General features: G+C 43.7%; 1 protein-coding gene across 1 annotated transcript in view; it reads right to left on the minus strand.

Annotated features, from left to right (window-relative positions):
- Window positions 1-648: 648 nt before the first annotated feature.
- Window positions 649-18853, minus strand: part of LOC120522960 (hemicentin-1-like) — a 112002-nt gene continuing 93797 nt past the window's right edge. The window contains exons 19-24 of the mRNA XM_039743818.1: window positions 17766-17828; window positions 15917-15982; window positions 13438-13500; window positions 13296-13355; window positions 9693-9752; window positions 649-3265 (exon numbers count right to left, since the gene is read on the minus strand). Of these exons, the coding sequence (XP_039599752.1) occupies window positions 3156-3265; window positions 9693-9752; window positions 13296-13355; window positions 13438-13500; window positions 15917-15982; window positions 17766-17828 (422 nt within the window). The 3' untranslated portion in view covers window positions 649-3155. The remainder of the gene's footprint in view (window positions 3266-9692; window positions 9753-13295; window positions 13356-13437; window positions 13501-15916; window positions 15983-17765; window positions 17829-18853) is intronic.

An 18853-nucleotide genomic window follows, 5' to 3' on the forward strand; every position in this document is an offset into this window, starting at 1 on the left:
AATGAGACCATCAAAAGTGCAACAGAAGTTGGAGAGAATATCTAAGAAAATATAGAAAAGACGTGACGAGGAGAGACAAGAATAGGTGGGCAAAAGAGTGATGGGAGTGGAAGTCCAGGACAAGAGAGAAGTGAGGGAGGCCAGAGAGGAGGTGGACGGATAAAGTAAAAGACAATCTGAAGGTAACGGGTCTGATTGAAGAGGAGATGAAGACAGAAGATAGATACACACATTCACTGTCTGAACACACACCAGAATGTCTCGAAAGGAAGGAAATTAAAAATAAGGAAAAGTTCTGACTTGGCGGTCCCAGTGAGGCGCTATATACGTGTATTCCTGCAGGTATAAAAGAGCCCCCCATAGTGTTACTTGACCCACTTCTGCTGAAAAATGGATTGTCTGTGTCGCAGATGTGCAGCGTTGTTCATAGCGGCGCTCACTTTTGCTTTAATTCTCTCCTTTGTTACGACCTCCTGGGGCACCAGAGTGCATCCCATAATTGAGGGTACACCATCAGGAGGTCTTCACTTTCACCACATTTTATGAGGGTGCAGCCTTGTCCTAAAATCATTTAAACTGATTTTTTTTTTCCCTTCATCAAGCAGCACTCAAGTCTCCCAACACAACAAATCAAAAACAGGCTTTCAGAAATCTTGGCAAATTTATTAAATGGAATTTGTAAAAGCAAACTTATTGTTTTGTGATGTTGCCATCTGTTGTATTGCTAAAAATGTTTGTGATGCTCCCTCTGTTGGAAAGACAAAGACTTGGCAGCCAGATTCACACACAGGTGTACAGACACTTGTCCTTTTCTTACGGTGGATGTCTGTGATGCGCCATCTGTTGGAATGGCAGACATAGAAACCAGCTGGACACACAGATCTCAGACGCTTGGCCTTTTATTTATTTTAAAAATTGACCACATGTATGGGAATGTCACCCTTGAAAGTGCGTCACATGAGCGTCGAGTGAGGCACGCTCATTGGTTCACTTTTGTACAGTCAGCTCTCCCTGGAGACCCTCCATTGCTCCACGCCCGTATTGAGCTGGTTTGCCGGATTTCATCAGCCAGTCACTGAAGCATTCTGATGGACGTAATTTTATGCTTCACTGCAAACTTACAGTACGTATGGAAGCTTCATTTCACGTCACAGTTGTTAGTTGTTGTCTTGTACAGGGTGAGCCAAAATGAAGTCTCTGCGTGAGGTGGAGGCGGCCGAGTGGGTTGGGGTGTTGGGGTCCTTTGATAGGCGATCTCTTGTCATTTTCAGTCGGCCACATGCCTTAGTCCGGTGCTTTCACTGTCATAATAAATCCATCGTCGCCACACAACGCGCCTTCTGGACGCACGTCAGCGTTCCTCCTAAGGGTGACGTCCCAAATCGGAAAACAAATCTAAATTTAGACAACATTGAACAGAAAATCTCCAGGCCGCCCTTGGACTGTATGAACACCTGAAAACTTCCAAGCTGTAAGGGCGTCCATTTTGTAGTCTCCCCGCCGTTCAGCGCACTTATGCCTTCGGCATTTCCAGCACGTCTCTGATTTTGCACGAGGATCTTAATTTCCATCCATACAAAATGACGGCAGTGCAGGAACTAACTAAGAGAGACTGGCAGAGCCGTAGAGAGTTGTGTCCCGTTCATCGAGATGCCATTGTCATGTTTGTCATGTGACGTCAGCCATGAGGCACATTTCCATTTGAATGGCTGAGTAAATAAGCAAAACTTTGGCTATCGGGCTGAAACCAACCCTGGTGAACTTCATCAGAGACCCCCACACGGCGAGCACACGGGCTACAGTTTGGGTGGCCATTGCAGAATTTGGCATTGGAGGCCCTTAGGGGGCAGCAACGGTCACCGTCACTTCAAAACGTGACATTGAAATGCTAGAGAACTGGAAGAAATGGATGTGCTGGATTCCCGGAGCGACCGCTCATACGGCCTGCGTGGTGATCCATGCAAGTTTTGCAGGAGATGTTTCCGGGGAAGCTGATGTCGGGTGGCCTTCACGTTCGCCTGATCTCGCTCCATGCGATTTCTTCTTGTGGTGCTATCTCAAGTCGAAGGTCTACACACACAGACCTCAAAACCTTGATGCCCTCCAGGATGCCATTCGCCACAAAATTGCAGCTATTCCCCTTGAAATGGCCGAATGAGTCATGTGAGCGTTCAGAAATCGTCTTGAAGAACGTACTGCTAACGATGGCCACGTGTGAATGACTACGGCCAACCCGAACAAATCAATCACAAACGTCTGGACCAAGCTTCCTCGTAAAGAGGTTGTGGGTTGAAACATCGGACATCCAAGGGGTCAAAATTGGGTCATCAGAAGAACATTGATGGCGTCAGCACTTGAAGACAGCAGGAGGGTCACCTAAATGCCACCATTTTTTTTTTCCCCCCAAAGAAGCCCCCAGAACTGCCAAAGCCCGTCTTTATCAATCACCAATAGGCCCACACCACTGTACGCCCGTCGACTGACTGACGTGAGTTCTACTACGACGCTTTCTAAAGAGGTGGGGAACCCTGGGGGTCAAACGTTCAAAATTGTGTGTGCGTATTTTACATGAATATACAAAGATGATCTGCTGTGTGACCCCTAATGGGATCAGCTGAAAGAAAAAGAGGAGGAAGAGGAAGAAGAAGAAGATAAACACGTGAATAAAACTCTCACAACTCCGTTCCAAACCGCCGCACTGTCAGGTCCAATGAGCCTTTGAAGGTTCTGTCGTTGCTGCTGGTTTTTAAAAACGCCCAAACCTCCAAAGAGCCGCACCGGCTCCTCATAAAAATCAGGAAGCCCACCGCCATCGGGTGAAGCAGACCACTGCTGTGAAGCCTCGGCTTCTCTCCTCTGCTGTTCAGAATTTCCATTTTGTTCACTTAGGGGAGCCGGTGCCCGAAGCCCCCCATGTGCATTGTCTGCAGGACGTGTTGCGTTCCATCTTCTTCATTAAAAGAGTTGTGCTGATGTCTGGCTGTCCTTTACAACACCACAACCGTTCACCCAACGTGGTCCATTAGCTTACAAAGTGGTCGTTCTGGTCTGCGGTCCCTCCGAAAGCCACACAACCTCCATGTCATCATTCACCGAGGGCTCAGGTTTTACACACAGAGGTCCTTCTTGGGGTGGTCTTCCCTTGATGAGGTTTGCTATATTTCTTCATAGTGATGCTCCGATAATGTGCGCCGTAGGCTCTTCTTACGTCTGGACATCCTGGAGTTGTTCCTCACTTTGTGGAACGCAGAGGTCATGAACGCAGCTAGGTTTAAAAAAAAAAAAAGAAGAAAGAAATCAGTTGAAGTAATGGACGCTTGGAAAGAAACAAGTGAAACGTGAAGGAAGGCAAACTGAGCAGTCCTTTCATGTGCGTCCACTTTGAACATTCGAACAATCGGGACGAGAACGGACCATTCAGCCCAATAAAACCCGCCAGTCCTATCCACTTCACTCTTCAAAAGTAACATCAAGTCGAGTTCTGAAAGACCCGAAAGTCCTCCTGTGCACCACACAACTTAGTAGCTCATTGAAAGTGTCTGTGGAAAGAAAAACTTCATGATGATTGTGCAAAAAAGTCACCGTCTCGACCCACTGGACAAATTCACTTCATCATTTTAAACACTTCACTCAGGTCTCCTCTTCATCTCCTTAAGGCTCAGCTCTTTTAATCTTCCCTCATAACTCATCCCCTGTAGCCCTGAATCAGCCTCGTCGCTCTTCTCTGGACCTTCTCTTGTGCTGTTATGTCTTTATGGAGACCCAAACTGCACCCAGGACTCCAGATGAGGCCTCACCAGTGTGTTATAAAGGTTGAGTAGAACCTCCTGTGACTTGTACTCCACACATCAAGGCGCTATATAACCTGACATTCTGTTAGTCTTCTTAATGGCTTCTCTACACTGTCTGGAAGTTGATAGCTTAGAGTCCACTACGACTCCTAAATCCTTCTCATAAGGTGGACTCTCGATTTTCAGACTGTCCATTGTGTATTCAAACCTCACATTTTTTATTCCCTTTACATTTACTGACATTAAATTTCATCTGCCATAAATCTGCCCAAGCCTGTCTGCTGTCCAAGTCCTTCTGTGATGATATAACAGATTCCAAATTATCTGCTAATCCACCTATCTTGGTATCATCTGCAGACTTCACCAGCTTGTTCCTTATATTCTAAATCATTTATAGATATTAAAAATAGCAGCGGTCCTAACAGTGTCCCCTGCTGGTCACCACTCTTAACATCACCCAGTTCTGATGAGGTTCCTCACACCATCACCCTCTGCTTCCTGTGTCTGAGCCAATTCTGCACCCATCTAAAAACATCACCCTGAACTGCCACTTCTTTTAGTTTGATGCCCACACTCTCATGTGGCACCTCATCAGATGCTTTCTGAAAGTCCACATCACTAATCTCATCTGCTCCTCTCTGGTCGTATCCTTTTGTTGCTCCTCATTGAATTCCAGCCTTTTAGTAAAACACGACCTCCCTCTTCTGACCCCACACTGACTGTCCTAATAACTCCTGTCCTTGTCATGTGTTGCTCATCTTAACCTTAAAAATTCCTTCCATTAATTTTCCTGTGATTTCTTGTTAAGCTTACTGGCCTGTAATTGTTTGGATCTGCTCTGTCACCCTTTTTATATAACGTGATGATATTTGACATTTTCCAGTCCCTCAGAATCTGTGTCAGTGGTTTCTATCTGAACTCACTGGCCTCCTTAAGAACTCGAGGGTCAATCTGATCTGGTCCTGGTGATTTGTTTGACTTCAGCTGATTTAATCTGAGCAGCTCTTCTCTCTCTACAATCCCTCAGCACCTCCTTAGTAGTCCCTGTTACTACTCTGAGGTTATCCACTTGCTCACTTGTAAAAACCTCAGAGAGATGTTAAGTTTCCGCTATTTCACTGTCTGTGTCTTTTAGTTCCCTTTACTATTTCTGATGCACTTCTTGACTCTTCTTTTACTACTAAAGAATCTCTGAGGGTCGTCTTTCGCCTTTTCTGTTATTCCTCTCCAACTGTCTTTTAGCCTCCCTGATGTCCTCCTTAATGGTTGCCCTCATGTTCTCATACGCTCTATGATTCACCTTGCATTTATTAGTCTTATATGCCTTAGTCGTCTGTTTATTTTTTCCTTCTTTTTTAACTCTTTATTAAGCCACTGTTTCCTATTAATTCCAAGTGTAGGTCTATCTCTGTCCTGCATTACATTTTTAAACCTGTTCCACTGCTCCTTGACTGTCTTATCCCAGTCTACCCTCCTTAGACTGTTGCATCTGCTCAAAATTAGCCCTACTAAAGCTCAACTTAACAATTTTAGTCTTTGCATCGGCACTCTTACAACATACTGAGAGTTATATTATGGTCACATGACCCTAGTGGTCCAATCACCTCTACACCCTCAATTCTATTCTGATTATTACAGAATACTAAATCCAGACAGGCTTCACCCCGTGTCGGTGCTTTAACAGTCTAAAATCTCCTGTGCTTCTTGTGCTCCTCCATCTGTAAGGTTATGCCAGTTGTTATCCAGACAGTTAAAGTCCCCCATGACTATAATATCCCCCTGTAAACGGCACCCCACCTCCTTTTCTGTTCTGTCTCTCCTTCCTAATAATGTGTACCCCTCTATGTTACACTCATCCCATCTTTGTTATTTGGCCAGGTTTCTATTATTGCTATAATATTATGATTAAGCTCCTCTACATACGACTCTGCCTCACTTACCTTATTTTTGATACTTCTAGCATTACGTCGTTATTTTTAATGTGCTACTCCTTCTACATTTAAATGTTGGGTTCAAATTGATATTACTATGAATTTTTATTTCTACACCATTGTTTAGATCTAAACCTGGCCTGTCCTAAACTCCCTGCCCTCCACTCCAGTCCTAAACTCCCTGCCCTCCACTCCAGTCCTCGACTATCCTACTCATACGCACCCCCCCAATACATTGGTGCCCCTCCAGTTCAGATGTAACCCGTCATGGCGGTACAAGTCCCATCTGTTCCAAAAGGAGCCCCAATGCCCCGTAAGCCTATACCCTTCTACCCTGCACCAAGATTTGAGCCGCACATTAAGCCTTCGAATCTTACCTGGATTTGCGTGTGGCACGGGCAGAACTTCAAAGAAGACCACCTTATCAGTTCTTCTCCTCAGCCTGGCACCTAACCACCTAACTCTTTTGAATTTGGATCGCAGAACTGACAGACTACTCTTATGTATGTCATTTGTTCCAACATGGACAATGACAACAGGATCCACCCCCGCTCTGGCCAAGAGCCTATCTGCACTTCCAGGGAGGTCTCCCACCTGTGCACCTGGAAGGCAACACACCATGCAAGACTCCCTAATGATCGAGTCCACAACTATCACTACCTCTCTCTTTTTGGGAACTGGTTTTGAGGTGGCCTGTTGGGGCTCCTCATCCCTGCCTACCACCTCAGAATCATCAGAGTCACCGTCCAGCTCCGCTGGGACATGATAACGGTTCGACTCTTCTAATTCTGGGGTTGATGCCCCCGGACAGTGTGCACCGTTTACCTTACGCCTTGTGACCGTGACCCACCTATCTCTACCTGTCTGGTCTGGAATCTCCTCCTGCGCCACCTCGGGGGTGCACACTATCTCTCTAAAGGACACCTGGGCCAAGTCCGCCAATTCTCTACTACAACACAAGCCAGTTCAGCGACCCTGAGCTCGAGGTGCCGGATCAGCTGGCATCTCCTGCAGATGTGACCCTCATAGACAGCTGGCTTCTCCAAACCATCATCTAAAAAGTCCAACATCCAACAGGACTTGCATTCGATTCAGGATTACTAAAACTGCTTTAACCTTTTTTTTAAATTAAAATTAAATGATTTAACTTAAATGGTAAAACTACAAACGTTCAAGCCAAAGAAATTAGACTCTAGAACTGCTACTGCTCTTTTAGACCTTCTGTCCCCTTAAGTTCCTGTGCTGTTCTCCCTCTCAGCTGCCTGCTGCTTGTCCTTCTAGGAGGTGAACTTTACTTTTCTCTGTCTGTTCTCCTAACTTTGCGCTCCTCTCACTTATAAGCTCTCCACGTGCGCTGTTTGTATTACTGAACCATTACAGTGTCGCCCACTTAACTGCTCTACTTCCTGACCGCTAAGAACTGTTGAATCTAAAATAAATAAATTAAAGTTACTTAGTGCGTACCTGCTGCTGGTTAATTTCTTACTGCCTTATCTGCTCATACAGCCCCCTATGTCTGATCGGGTGGGGGGGGTCTTAACACTGCCCACCTACCGTTGCACCCCTGAGGCTTCCCTTTTATTGCTTAGCTACGGCCTTTGTGTTAACCAAGGAATTGCTGTTTCAGTTACTGATGAACTATTTATTGCTACTATATAACACGCTTTTTTATTTAAAGATGGCGATATCAGTTACTGCTGCTTTCTGCCCTGCCTCTTCCTCGTAGTTCAAATACAGATAACAAGAACACATACAAGTACAAGGATAACTTTTCCAAGTGCACCTCCAGATGCCCAGCTAGTTTTGCTGCTGTGTGGGTGAATAAAAAGCAAAAGAAACTTCTTCTTCTTCATCTTCTTTTGGCTGCTCTTGTTAGAGGTCACCACAGCGGGTCATCTTCTTCCATCTCTTCCTGTCCTCGTCATCTTGCTCTGTCACCCCCATCACCTGCACATCCTCTCTCACCACATCCATAAACCTTCGCTTAGGCCTTCCTCTCCTCCTCTTCCCTGCCAGCTCTATCCTTAGCATCCTTCTCCCAGGATACCCCTCATCTCTCCAAACCAACACCATCTCGCCTCTCTGACTTTGTCGCCCAACCGTCCAACCTGAGCTGACCCTCTAATGTCCTCATTTCTAATCTTGTCCATCCTCGTCACACCCAATGTACATAAAAGCTGTAAAAATTCCCTCACAGTTTCTTAGCGGCAACCAAAACCCAAGTTTACAGGAGCAAAATGTATATTTTTACATAACTCTCCCACCGCAGACAATTCTCAGCTGTCTCTCTCGTTTGCAAAGTTTGACGTCAGCACATCAGGCACAACGTGAGTTAAAGTCACAATGGAGTCTGAAAAGTCCTCAGAAGCCTCGTGCTCCTCACACTTGACTTCACTTGATTTCATGTGAAGCGGGTTACTGTAATGTGCCGTTTGTGCCCACCGGTCTACACTTAGTTACCCATAATGCAAACCTTTCTGTATTCACGTTTTCAAATTCCATAACAATCATAAAAGTGAAATCTCTCAGTCCTAGAAGCCTTCAGACTCTTCATTCAGGACTTTGTAGAAACCTCTTTGGCAGCAATTCCAGCTTTGGTTCTTCTTAGGTAAGTCTCTACACGCTTTGGACCCCTGGATTTGGACAGTTACTGTATATTCCATCCTGATCCTCTCCAGCTCAATTAGTCAGGAACACTGCCATCTTCAGGTCTCTCCACACTTGTTCTGTTGGATTCAAGGCTGCGCTTTGGTTGGGCCACTCAAGGACAGTCACAGTGAGGTCCTGAAGCCACTCCAGTGTCATCCTGGCTGTATACTTTGGGACATTTATTGTTCTGAAAGGTGGACCCTCACCCCGGTCTGAGGTGGTCTGCACTCTGGAGCAGGTTTTTGTCACATTTGGCTGCCTTCATCCTTCTGTCATTTTTGGTCATTCTCCCTGTCCCCATAACATGATTCTGCCACCACCATGCAGCACAGTGGGGATTGGCATTAGGCAGCAGGGCCGGGTCTTCTCCAGACATAGCACTTGGAGTTCTGCCCACAGACCTTGTTTTCTGTGTTATCAGACCAGACAGTCTTCTTCCTCGGCTCTCAGAAGCCTTTAAACTGTCCTTGATGTTTTACTCAACAATGCCTTCTGTTTAGCTGCTCCACCATAACACCCGATTGACACTGAGATGATGGCCTTTCTACAGGTTCTCCCGTCTCAGCTGAGGACTTCTGAAGCTCTGTTAGAGTGACCATCGGGCTCTTGGTTACCTCCTAAACCCCAAGGTCCTTCTTTCACCGTTACTCAGTTTGGCTGGATGGTCAACTCTAATAAAAGTCCTGCTGGTCGCAAACTTCCTGAGGCCACTATACATGTGGACGCGCTCAAAAGCTTAGAAATGGCCTGATGCCCTTGGCCTTGAGCTCTTTGGACTTCCAGACTTGGTGTTTGTCCTGACATGCTGTGCAAATTGTGGGACCTTCTATACATGGGGACACCTGTGCCTTTGTGAACGTCTCCCCGTTGATTCAGTCGGCCACAGGTGGACTCCTTTCAAGTTCTAGAAACAGCTCAAGGAGAATCGCAGCAGACGGTGGGCACCGGAGCGCAACTTGGAGTACCAAATACTTCTGAATACGTCTAGGAAGGAGAGATTACAGATTTGGATTTTGAGTACATTTGCAAGCTTTCTGAAAACATGTTGTCACTTTGTCATTATGGGCCATTCAGTGTAGACTAATGGGCAAAACTGGCAAATAAATCAATTTAAAATGAAATACATGGCACAATAAAGTGTGCAGAATGTGAAGAGTCTGAAGGCGTCTCAATCTGACCAATCCAGTTACTTAACACGTCAGCCTGTTGACGCCGTTTGTGTTGTTCTTGTTCAAACTTCATTCCAATACAAGATCTTTAAGACGTCCAAGTAAATGGACCACCGACCCCAACGTGACAAAAGAAAACAAACTGGGCTCACCACTGCCACGCGGCTGCAAGTCGATTTCTGTGTAATAGTCGTTTGGTGAATCAGGAACACCTGTAAAGATAAAAATACAAAATATATAATAATAAAACCAAAGAAGAGGAGAATAAATATCAGGAGCTGCCGATAATCATAACCTGCTGAATGGAATCAAAAAAGAAGAGGCTTCATCTCTGAAGTTTGGTGTCAAGCCTATGATCAAATAAATAGGAAAGGCACTATATAAGAGATAGATAAAAAGATAGATATATAGATGTGAAAGGCACTATATAATAGATAGATAGACAGACAGACAGACAGATAGATAGATAGTAATGACAGACACTATATAATAGATAGATAGACAGACAGATAGATAGATAAATGTGAAAGGCACAATATGATAGACAGACAGTGTGGAGGACTGCCGGCTTCCCATGCCGGTCCTCACCCCCAGGCCGCCAGGAGGAGCTCTCCCGACAGCAGGATCGTGCCCCGAGGTCCAGCCCTGCTGGATACCTTGGGGACCACCAAGAGTCGCTGTGGGGGCTTATGGGCTCTGTGATGCCCTATAACCCGGGAGTACATCACGGTCACGTGACGGGAAGGAACGACGTGCTCCCAGGATGAAGAACAGGACTGTTTGCCCTGACCCAGAAGGGAAAAAGGAACTGTGGTCTAATTGGACAGGAACACCTCCGGGTCAGGGGCTATAAAAGGACGGTGCCTCAATCCAGACACTGAGCTGTGCTGGGTGGGAGAGGAGCAAAGTGTCTGGGCGAGGAGAGAGAATATTGTAGTATTGTAGTTAGTGGTTTGAATGAGTAGTGTGGAGGGTGCTTTGTGCACATTGTTACTAAACAATAAAAAGTATTGAACTTTTACCTGGTGTTTGGAGTCATCCCTGAGGGTTCAAGGGAGCACTAGCGCCCCCTACTGCCACAACAGATAGATAGATAGATAGATAGTAATGAAAGACACTATATAATAGATAGACAGACAGATAAATGTGAAAGGCACTATATAATAGATAGATAGATAGTATAGATATGAAAGGCACTATATAATATAATATATCTATAGATAGATAAATGTGAAAGGCACTATATAATAGATATATAGATATGAAAGGAACTATATAATATATCTATAGATAGATAGATAGATAGATATGAAAGGCACTATATAATATATATATAGATAGATAGATAGAGTGAAAGGCACTATATAATAGATCTATAGATAGATAGATTGATTAATAGATGTGAAAGGCACTATATAATAGAGAGATAGATAGATAGACAGATAGATAGATAGATAGATAGATAAATGTGAAAGGCGCTATATGATAGATAGATAGATAGATAGACAAATAGATAGATAGATAGATAGATAGATAGATAGATGTGAAAGGCGCTATATGATAGATAGATAGATATATGTGAAAGGCACTATATAATATATCTATAGATAGATAGATTGATTAATAGATGTGAAAGGCACTATACGATAGATAGATAGATAGATAGACAAATAGATAGATAGATATATAGATAGATATATAGATAAATTTGAAAGGCACTATATAATAGATAGATAGATAGATAAGATGTGTATAAGGAAGAAATTAGGCTTTTACAGAAGTTCTTTAAATAAATAAATGCATTCATATCTATTTCTATATATTGTGATGGAAGACTGTGGCTCTGCCCTGGCCGGGATGCCTCCATAATTGAAGGACTAGGGGAGCAGACAGTCCTACCTCCCCTGGAGTGCTAGATGGCAGCCCCCCTGAGTTGCAGCAGTGCCCCAGATCCCCACAGGTCTACATGGGATTGTGGTTTCCATGGGTGACACCAGGGGGTGCTACTACATCAGGGCTTCCACCACACCTAGGTGTACTTTCAGATGGTGCTGATGGACCACCTGGAATGTTCCTCCTCCTCTTCCTCAACAACAACAACATTTATTTCGAGAGCACGTTGTCATAGACATGATGGAGCTCAATGTGCTTTACAAGATGAAGAAAAAAAGTTTGAAAAATTTGAAAAACATAAAATTAAGATAAAGCAATACTAAGTAACAAAGAATAAAGTAAGGTCTGATGGCCAAGGAGGACAGAAAGAAAAAAAAAACTCCAGAAGTGCTGGCAAAAAAAGCAGAATCTGAACGGGGTTCTGAGGACACAAGACCACCTAGTCCCCCACTTCATTCAGGGAGCCAGCGTTGAGATAGATAGATAGAGTCGAGAGGGAGAAGACAACACTTGCAGAAGGAGAAGTGGAGGCGGAGGAGACAGAGAGAAGAAACAGAAGTGCTGTGTGCTGTTAATATTGTGCTTGTTGTACTGTGCATTGGTAGGTAACGGCTGAAAAGCGTTTCTCACGGCTGATTTCAAAATCAATGTGTGTTGCTGAACTTGTGCCTGGTGTCCGTCTGTGTTGGTTTTGGGGAGCTGGTGACATAACTATGAGCTGTCTGTTTTTAACACTATTCCCTGCAAGCTGTTGCCACCAAAAAAAAAATCTACGGCCATCCAGTAGATGGCAGCACTGTAGTAGGTAGTCGGGAGATGTCTGCAGCAAGCCGGCTGTGTCTGTAGTGGTGGATACTGAGATTTGAGTTCCCTCGTTTGTCGTGTCTCGATATGGTGCTCATGTTCAAAGTGTCTTAGCCTGTGGGTGGTCCAACTTGATCTGTCTAATAAATGGACTGAAAACTAAACAATTAAATTACTTCAAACGTTTGACTGACACACTTGGGCATGGAAAGGGTGGTATATAAATAAAACACATTATTATTACTATTATTATTACATTTAAAGGTGTGAGCTATCAAAATCACCAACAAGTTCAAGCATTTACTGAAATTCATTTTCCTGGCTCATGTTTGTTTTTCTTTTTTGTTTAACTTCAATTATTTTCTTTATCTTTATTGTAATTGTTCATTTTCTGTTAATCTTATTCAGTTTATTTATGATTTTTGTGCCTGCATATCAGGCTCTGTTCTCTTGTCTTCCTTGCATTTTGTGGGTGTAGCCCTAAGAGGCGGGGCCACCATGATGTCACTGCTGAAGGACCGCCCCCACACCCTTTATCTTTGGAGGCTGTGGGCCGATCCTTCAGCGGCTCTCAGTTGTGGTCTGTGGTGGGCTTCATTTACTGTGAGTGTTGATTCTCGGGTTTTTTGAAATATTGAGTTTTATTCTTGGATTTTGCTCACTGTGGATTATCCAAATCCCTTTGCCCTTTTTCTTGTTTTTTTGTTTATATAAATACATTTCTGTTTTATAAACTTTATTTGTGGACTTCATTCTCAAGCCAAATGTATTTTCTTTACAGTTTTCCCTTGAGTGACCTTTTGATAGACTTGGGGATATTTAAACATTATTTAAACTTTATAAGTCTGTTCTCCATTTTTGAGGCCTGGACAGGCCTGAAGCCTGCTTGTCGAGTTGGTAGGTCAGGCTGAGTTTGGTGAAGCTCTTCCTGGACAGGCTCTGGATGGCCCCGGCCTGTTTTTGAAGCCTCACAGGCAACTGTACGTTCACTTCAGTAAGGACTCGTCCATGTCAATGTCTACGTGGGCCGTCCCAACCACGGGCCCCATGAGCCTTACCGGCTGTCTTCCCGCTGACAGTAGAGTAGACATCTTTGGCTCCGTCCACCGCAGGCTGACCTGTCAACACAGGAGTGCACACGTTAGCCCAACTGTCGTCATATTTGTGAGACCAGAGAGGAAGTGAAGACTTGAAACAAACCTCTACGTTCATTTAAATGGGGAGGTGAGTTGGGGTCTGCATCCCCGGACTCCAACGACCTGTCTGCAGAAACATGGAAAGGAAGAAGAGGAGGGTTACCAGAGTATACTGTGGAGCGAATGGCGAAACACTAGAAGACCACGTTTATGGGCTACACTAGGCGACAGAGTGCGTGCGTCTCCTCACTCGGACGTCTTTCTCATCAAGGGGTTCACAGTCAAATGTACCGAGCATAAGCCGCAGTCATGTGATATACCGTGGATTTAGAAAGCGACTTCTTCACATTTTGTTCTGCCTACTGAAGTCATTTCTATTCTTTTTTTTCCTTCATCATGTGACACTCAATACCCCGGAATGACAAAGCGACAACAGGATTGTAGAAATGTTTGCAAACTTATTACAGATAAAAAAACCGGAACTATCTCATTGAGAGCCGAATTCACTCAGCGTGTGCTTCGTTGGAGCCCTTTGGTCGTGGTGTCCAATGTCCTTGGGTTGTGACTCAACAAGCTTCACACACTTGGATTGGACTCTGCACATCCCCTCACGCTACCTCAGGTTGGATGGAGACCCTCAGTGTACAACAATTTCCAAGTCTTTCATTAAGGTACTTTTCAAGTTCCATCTCTGGCTGGGCCACTCATAAATATTTCCAGAGTTCTCCCAGAGTTCCCTCAGAGTTGTCTTCGTTTCCACTTACGGTCATTTTCGTGTTGGATTTTGAACGAACCTTCGGCCCAGTCTGATGTCCAGAGTGCTCGGAGGTGGTCTTCTTTATGGATCTCTCTGTACTTTGCTCCATTGCACTTTCCTTCAACCCTGAATAGTCTCCAAGCCCCTGCCACTGAAAGACTACCCCACAGCCTGATGTTGCCTCTACCGTACTTCACTGTTTTCAGTGGAATTGCACCAATAATGAGCCGGGGCCTGGTCTCCACCACACTCATCCTGGTTTCATCAGACAAGAGCATCTTGTTTCTCACCCTCTGAGAGTCCTTTAGGTGCATTTTTGGAAACTCCAGAGTCTCTTTTGTACTGAGAAGAAGCTTCTGTCTGGCCACTCTGTCATAAAGCCCAGATCGGTGGAGTGTTGCAGTGATGGTTGTTCTTCCAGAAGTTTCTCTCGCCCAGCTTGAGTGACCTTCAGGTTCTTGGGCACCTCTTTAGCCAAGACTCTTCTCCTACAATTGCTCAATATGGCCGGGTCGCCAGCTCTAGGAAGTGGTTGTGGTTGCTCCACACGTATTCCATTTAAGAATTATGGAGGCCACTGTACTCATGGGAGCTTTCAGCACTGCAGGACTGTTTGTGGAACCTCGGCACCTTCCTTTCTGTAGGCTCTGAAGAAAGTTCCTTCAAACTCATGGCTTGGGTTTTACAACACCCTTGATGGTCAGGTGTGTCCAATCACTTGAACTGACCACAGCTGGACTCCAAAGAAGGTGTAGAAACATCTCAGTGGTGATCAAAAGAATGGGATACAGCAGAGCCAGACCTCAAGTGTCACACCAAACACTTGTGTCAACGGGAAATTTCAGTTTTTGTTTTTAATTCATTCCTCCATCCATCCATTATCCAACCTGCTATATCCTAACACAGGGTCATGGAGCCAATCCCAGCCAACACAGGGCACAAGGCAGGGTGCCAGACCACCGCAGGTAACACACACACACACGCCAAGCACACACTGAGGACAATTTAGGATTGCCAGTCCACCTAACCTGCATGTCTTTGGACTGTGGGAGGAAACCCACGCAGACACGGGGAGAACATGCAGACTCCACACAGGGAGGACCCGGGAAGTGAACCCACCCGGGTCTCCTAACTGCGAGGCAGCAGCGCTACCCACTGCGCCACCATGCCGCCCTGTTTTTAATACATTCGTAAAAAATTCTCGTTTTCGCTTTGTGATTCTGGGGTATTCACTATTTTAAACGATTTTAGCATTTCGCAAAGGTCGACCACCAGTTTGTTGCCATAAGCGAGTGAGAAAAATCCAAAGCAATCACCAAGATCCTAAGTATATATAATAACAAATAAATAAGAAATAAGATCCTGTCCTGCTGTGGTCTTCTTGCCATCACGTGTGATCTTTATGAGCAGAGTGCTGCCAGGCGTCTCCTGGAAGTCGGATTTCAATTCACCAAATCCAGTTGTCGTGGATCATAGCAAACGAGGCCCGAGTCTTCTTAGCGGCACAAACATTCAGAGTGAATTTTGCAGAAACAAATGGGACAACAAATGGGACGGCGCCCTAAATCATCGGCTGATCCTGTGAAACAAATTAACGTTAGCCATTCTGCTTCAGATACCGACATTTGGTTTCTCCTTCCCTTTCCATAAAAAATGTGACGTGTGCTCCATTTTTTACAACGGGTTGGAGATGTTCAGAGGACAGCAACCCGTGGCCTCCATAACATGTCCACCTTCTCCAGTGCTGTCCTACTGTTGTTGAAAGGCGTGGACGAGCGGCACGTACCTCGCTTTCGTCTCATCAGGTTGATTAGTGCGTAAGCAGGCTCAACGTTCATTTTCTGCGAAAAGCCTAAAAGAAAAAGAAAGGAACATTTTCAAAGAGAAATGGACACCATCCTCATCTGGAAAACCGAACAAGTTGGTTAAATTATGAGTTGAATTTAAATTAGGATGATCATCTCAGGACAAGCAGACGTGCAGATATCATGTCAAAGTCAGGGTCCCTCTCGTGGCCGGGATTCAAATTCATCTTTCATTCTTTATTTTTACTTTTGTCTTTGTATATACAGTAAGCAGTCTGTGTAATGTTCCGGGTGTTTTGTGGGTGGTCCGCCTGCCAATCACCTCCGCCCCATAAATCCAGAGGGTCTCCCACAGTTCCTGGTGGTTCGTTGTGAATGCGCTCTGGAGTTGGCGAGTTATTTGTGTTTTGCTTGGCTTGTGCCCTTTTGTATCTTTTGGAGTTTTGGCCTTCTGGCTGTTATTGTTTTTGACCGCTCACGTTGGGTCCTTCATTTGACTTGACTGGTATTGCCTTTCTTACCCATAATTCCATTTTGCACTTTGTGCTCCACCCAGCTTCACCGTGATTCCAAATGACTATTTTTTATGAAGAATAAATCCATAATTTTTATAAAGATTCTGTGCTTTCCCTTATTAGTAGCCAGGGTTTGATGGTGATATCCCCCTCTAGTGGGCATTTTTGAACTCTCGTCCTCAACAGAAGAAAGAAGGGTTTGGGTGGTAAAATATTCAGCATATTTACACAGAAAGTCCACTTAAACAGACTGGCATGAGAGTCATTGGCACAAGCATTAGGATGTTGGGTTAAATGGCGCCCCCTGTGTGTGGATTACAAATCAAGGGAGGTCAGTGCATTGTGAGGTCGCATCTGAAATATTACACAACATTTTGGCCTCTCTTGCTTGAAAAGGATTTGGAAGAGCAACAAGAAAGAGTGGCTTGTAGGAAATTACGAGGGAAAGTAAAGTCAATTAGAAAATTACGCGGTAACCACAACTGGATAACACGTTTGTGATGGCTTATAGCTTGTGAATTTCCCCTTGGGATTAATAAAGTATCTATCTATTATATAGTGCCTTTCATATCTATCTATCTATTATATAGTGCCTTTCCTCTATCTATTATATAGTGCCTTTCACATCTATCTATCTATCTATCTATCTATCTATCTATCTATCTATCTATCTATCTATCTATTATATAGTGCCTTTCCTCTATCTATTATATAGTGCCTTTCCTATCTATCTATCTATCTATCTATCTATCTATCTATCTATCTATCTATCTATCTATCTATCTATTATATAGTGCCTTTCCTCTATCTATTATATAGTGCCTTTCCTATCTATCTATCTATCTATCTATCTATCTATCTATCTATCTATCATATAGTGCCTTTCATATCTATCTATCTATCTATCTATCTATCTATCTATCTATCTATCTATCTATCTATTATATAGTGCCTTTCCTCTATCTATTATATAGTGCCTTTCACATCTATCTATCTATCTATCTATCTATCTATCTATCTATCTATCTATCTATCTATCTATCTATCTATCTATCTATCTATCTATCTATCTATCTATCTATCTATCTATCTATCTATCTATTATATAGTGCCTTTCCTATCTATCTATCTATCTATCTATCTATCTATCTATCTATCTATCTATCTATCTATCTATCTATCTATCTATTTGGTGAAATGAAGATGGACGCTCCGCTATGGGATTTCGCCATTGTTGAACAACACGACGCCCCTTCTAGGACACATGAGGTCAGTTCGGCCTGATGAATCTTTACCTCTTGCTGTACATTCTTACCAGTTTTCCTTTTTCTATTGACGGCAGAGTACAGTCCTCCATTCCCAGCTGGCACACTGGCATCTGAAAGAAAAGAAATTAGGACAATACCATTAGATGTGCTTGTGGGTCTTAAACGTTAGCGAGCTCCTCATGGCGGCACCCACTTAAATGTCACCATTGTGTGTCCGCTGTCACTTCCCTGGTAAATCACAAAATCACACAGAGAGCACTAAAAGCTAGTGATGGGCGGAGTGAAGCCTCATGAAGCATCAAAACGTTTGAAGCAATTGTGTCGGAAATCGTATCGAAGCTTCGAAGCATTTGACACTCACCTCTTTAGTGACCCCTCCTGGCCATTTTCATTAACATTACACAAACTCATGATCCACTTCAATGACGTCTGTTATAACTCTTATTGCTTTTATTTTTTCGCTGCTACAGACTGACAACGAAGAGAAGGGTTCGTCAGCAACTTCTAGTGTCTGATGTCTAAAAAATATAAATATATATATATAACTAACGCCGACAAGCAGAATGCACTATACGATAGCAAGAGTTAAAATAAGACGCCTCACGCATGGATTCCCGGCTCTTTCAATTAGTATTTACCTTTGCACTGTATCATTATAATCGCTCCTGTTATTAGTATTAGAATTAACCCTCATCTTTTCTTGAGATCACATTTAATAGCCTTAAATGTTTTCCTTGGTTTGACTTAATTAAAATGGAGTAGACGGAAAATAATGGTTTATCCCTGTACTTTGCCATGATATAGGTAAGCACATTTGAGAAAGAAAAGGTGAAATCCTTAAATCAGTTGTTATTATTCGATCAAGTATTGAAATATTTCATTTATTAGTACTTTACAATATTTTGTGGAGCACGAAAGTAACGAATTAGCTACAACGAAATGACGCCGTCAATGGCACAATTAACTAAGGTGGTTGCTTTTCAAATTCTGAACGTAGTGCTAGCCCGAGTTCGATCCCACTTAAAGACTCATCAAAATTAACAATAATAAAAAATGATCAGAATTGAAATCTTTATAACCAATTTGAACTAAATAATTTTGAGAGATACTGTGGAAGGATCGCATAAGAGATCTG

This window comes from Polypterus senegalus, chromosome 1 (assembly GCF_016835505.1).
Source record: "Polypterus senegalus isolate Bchr_013 chromosome 1, ASM1683550v1, whole genome shotgun sequence".
In the NCBI taxonomy this organism is placed as follows: Eukaryota; Metazoa; Chordata; class Cladistia; order Polypteriformes; family Polypteridae; genus Polypterus; species Polypterus senegalus.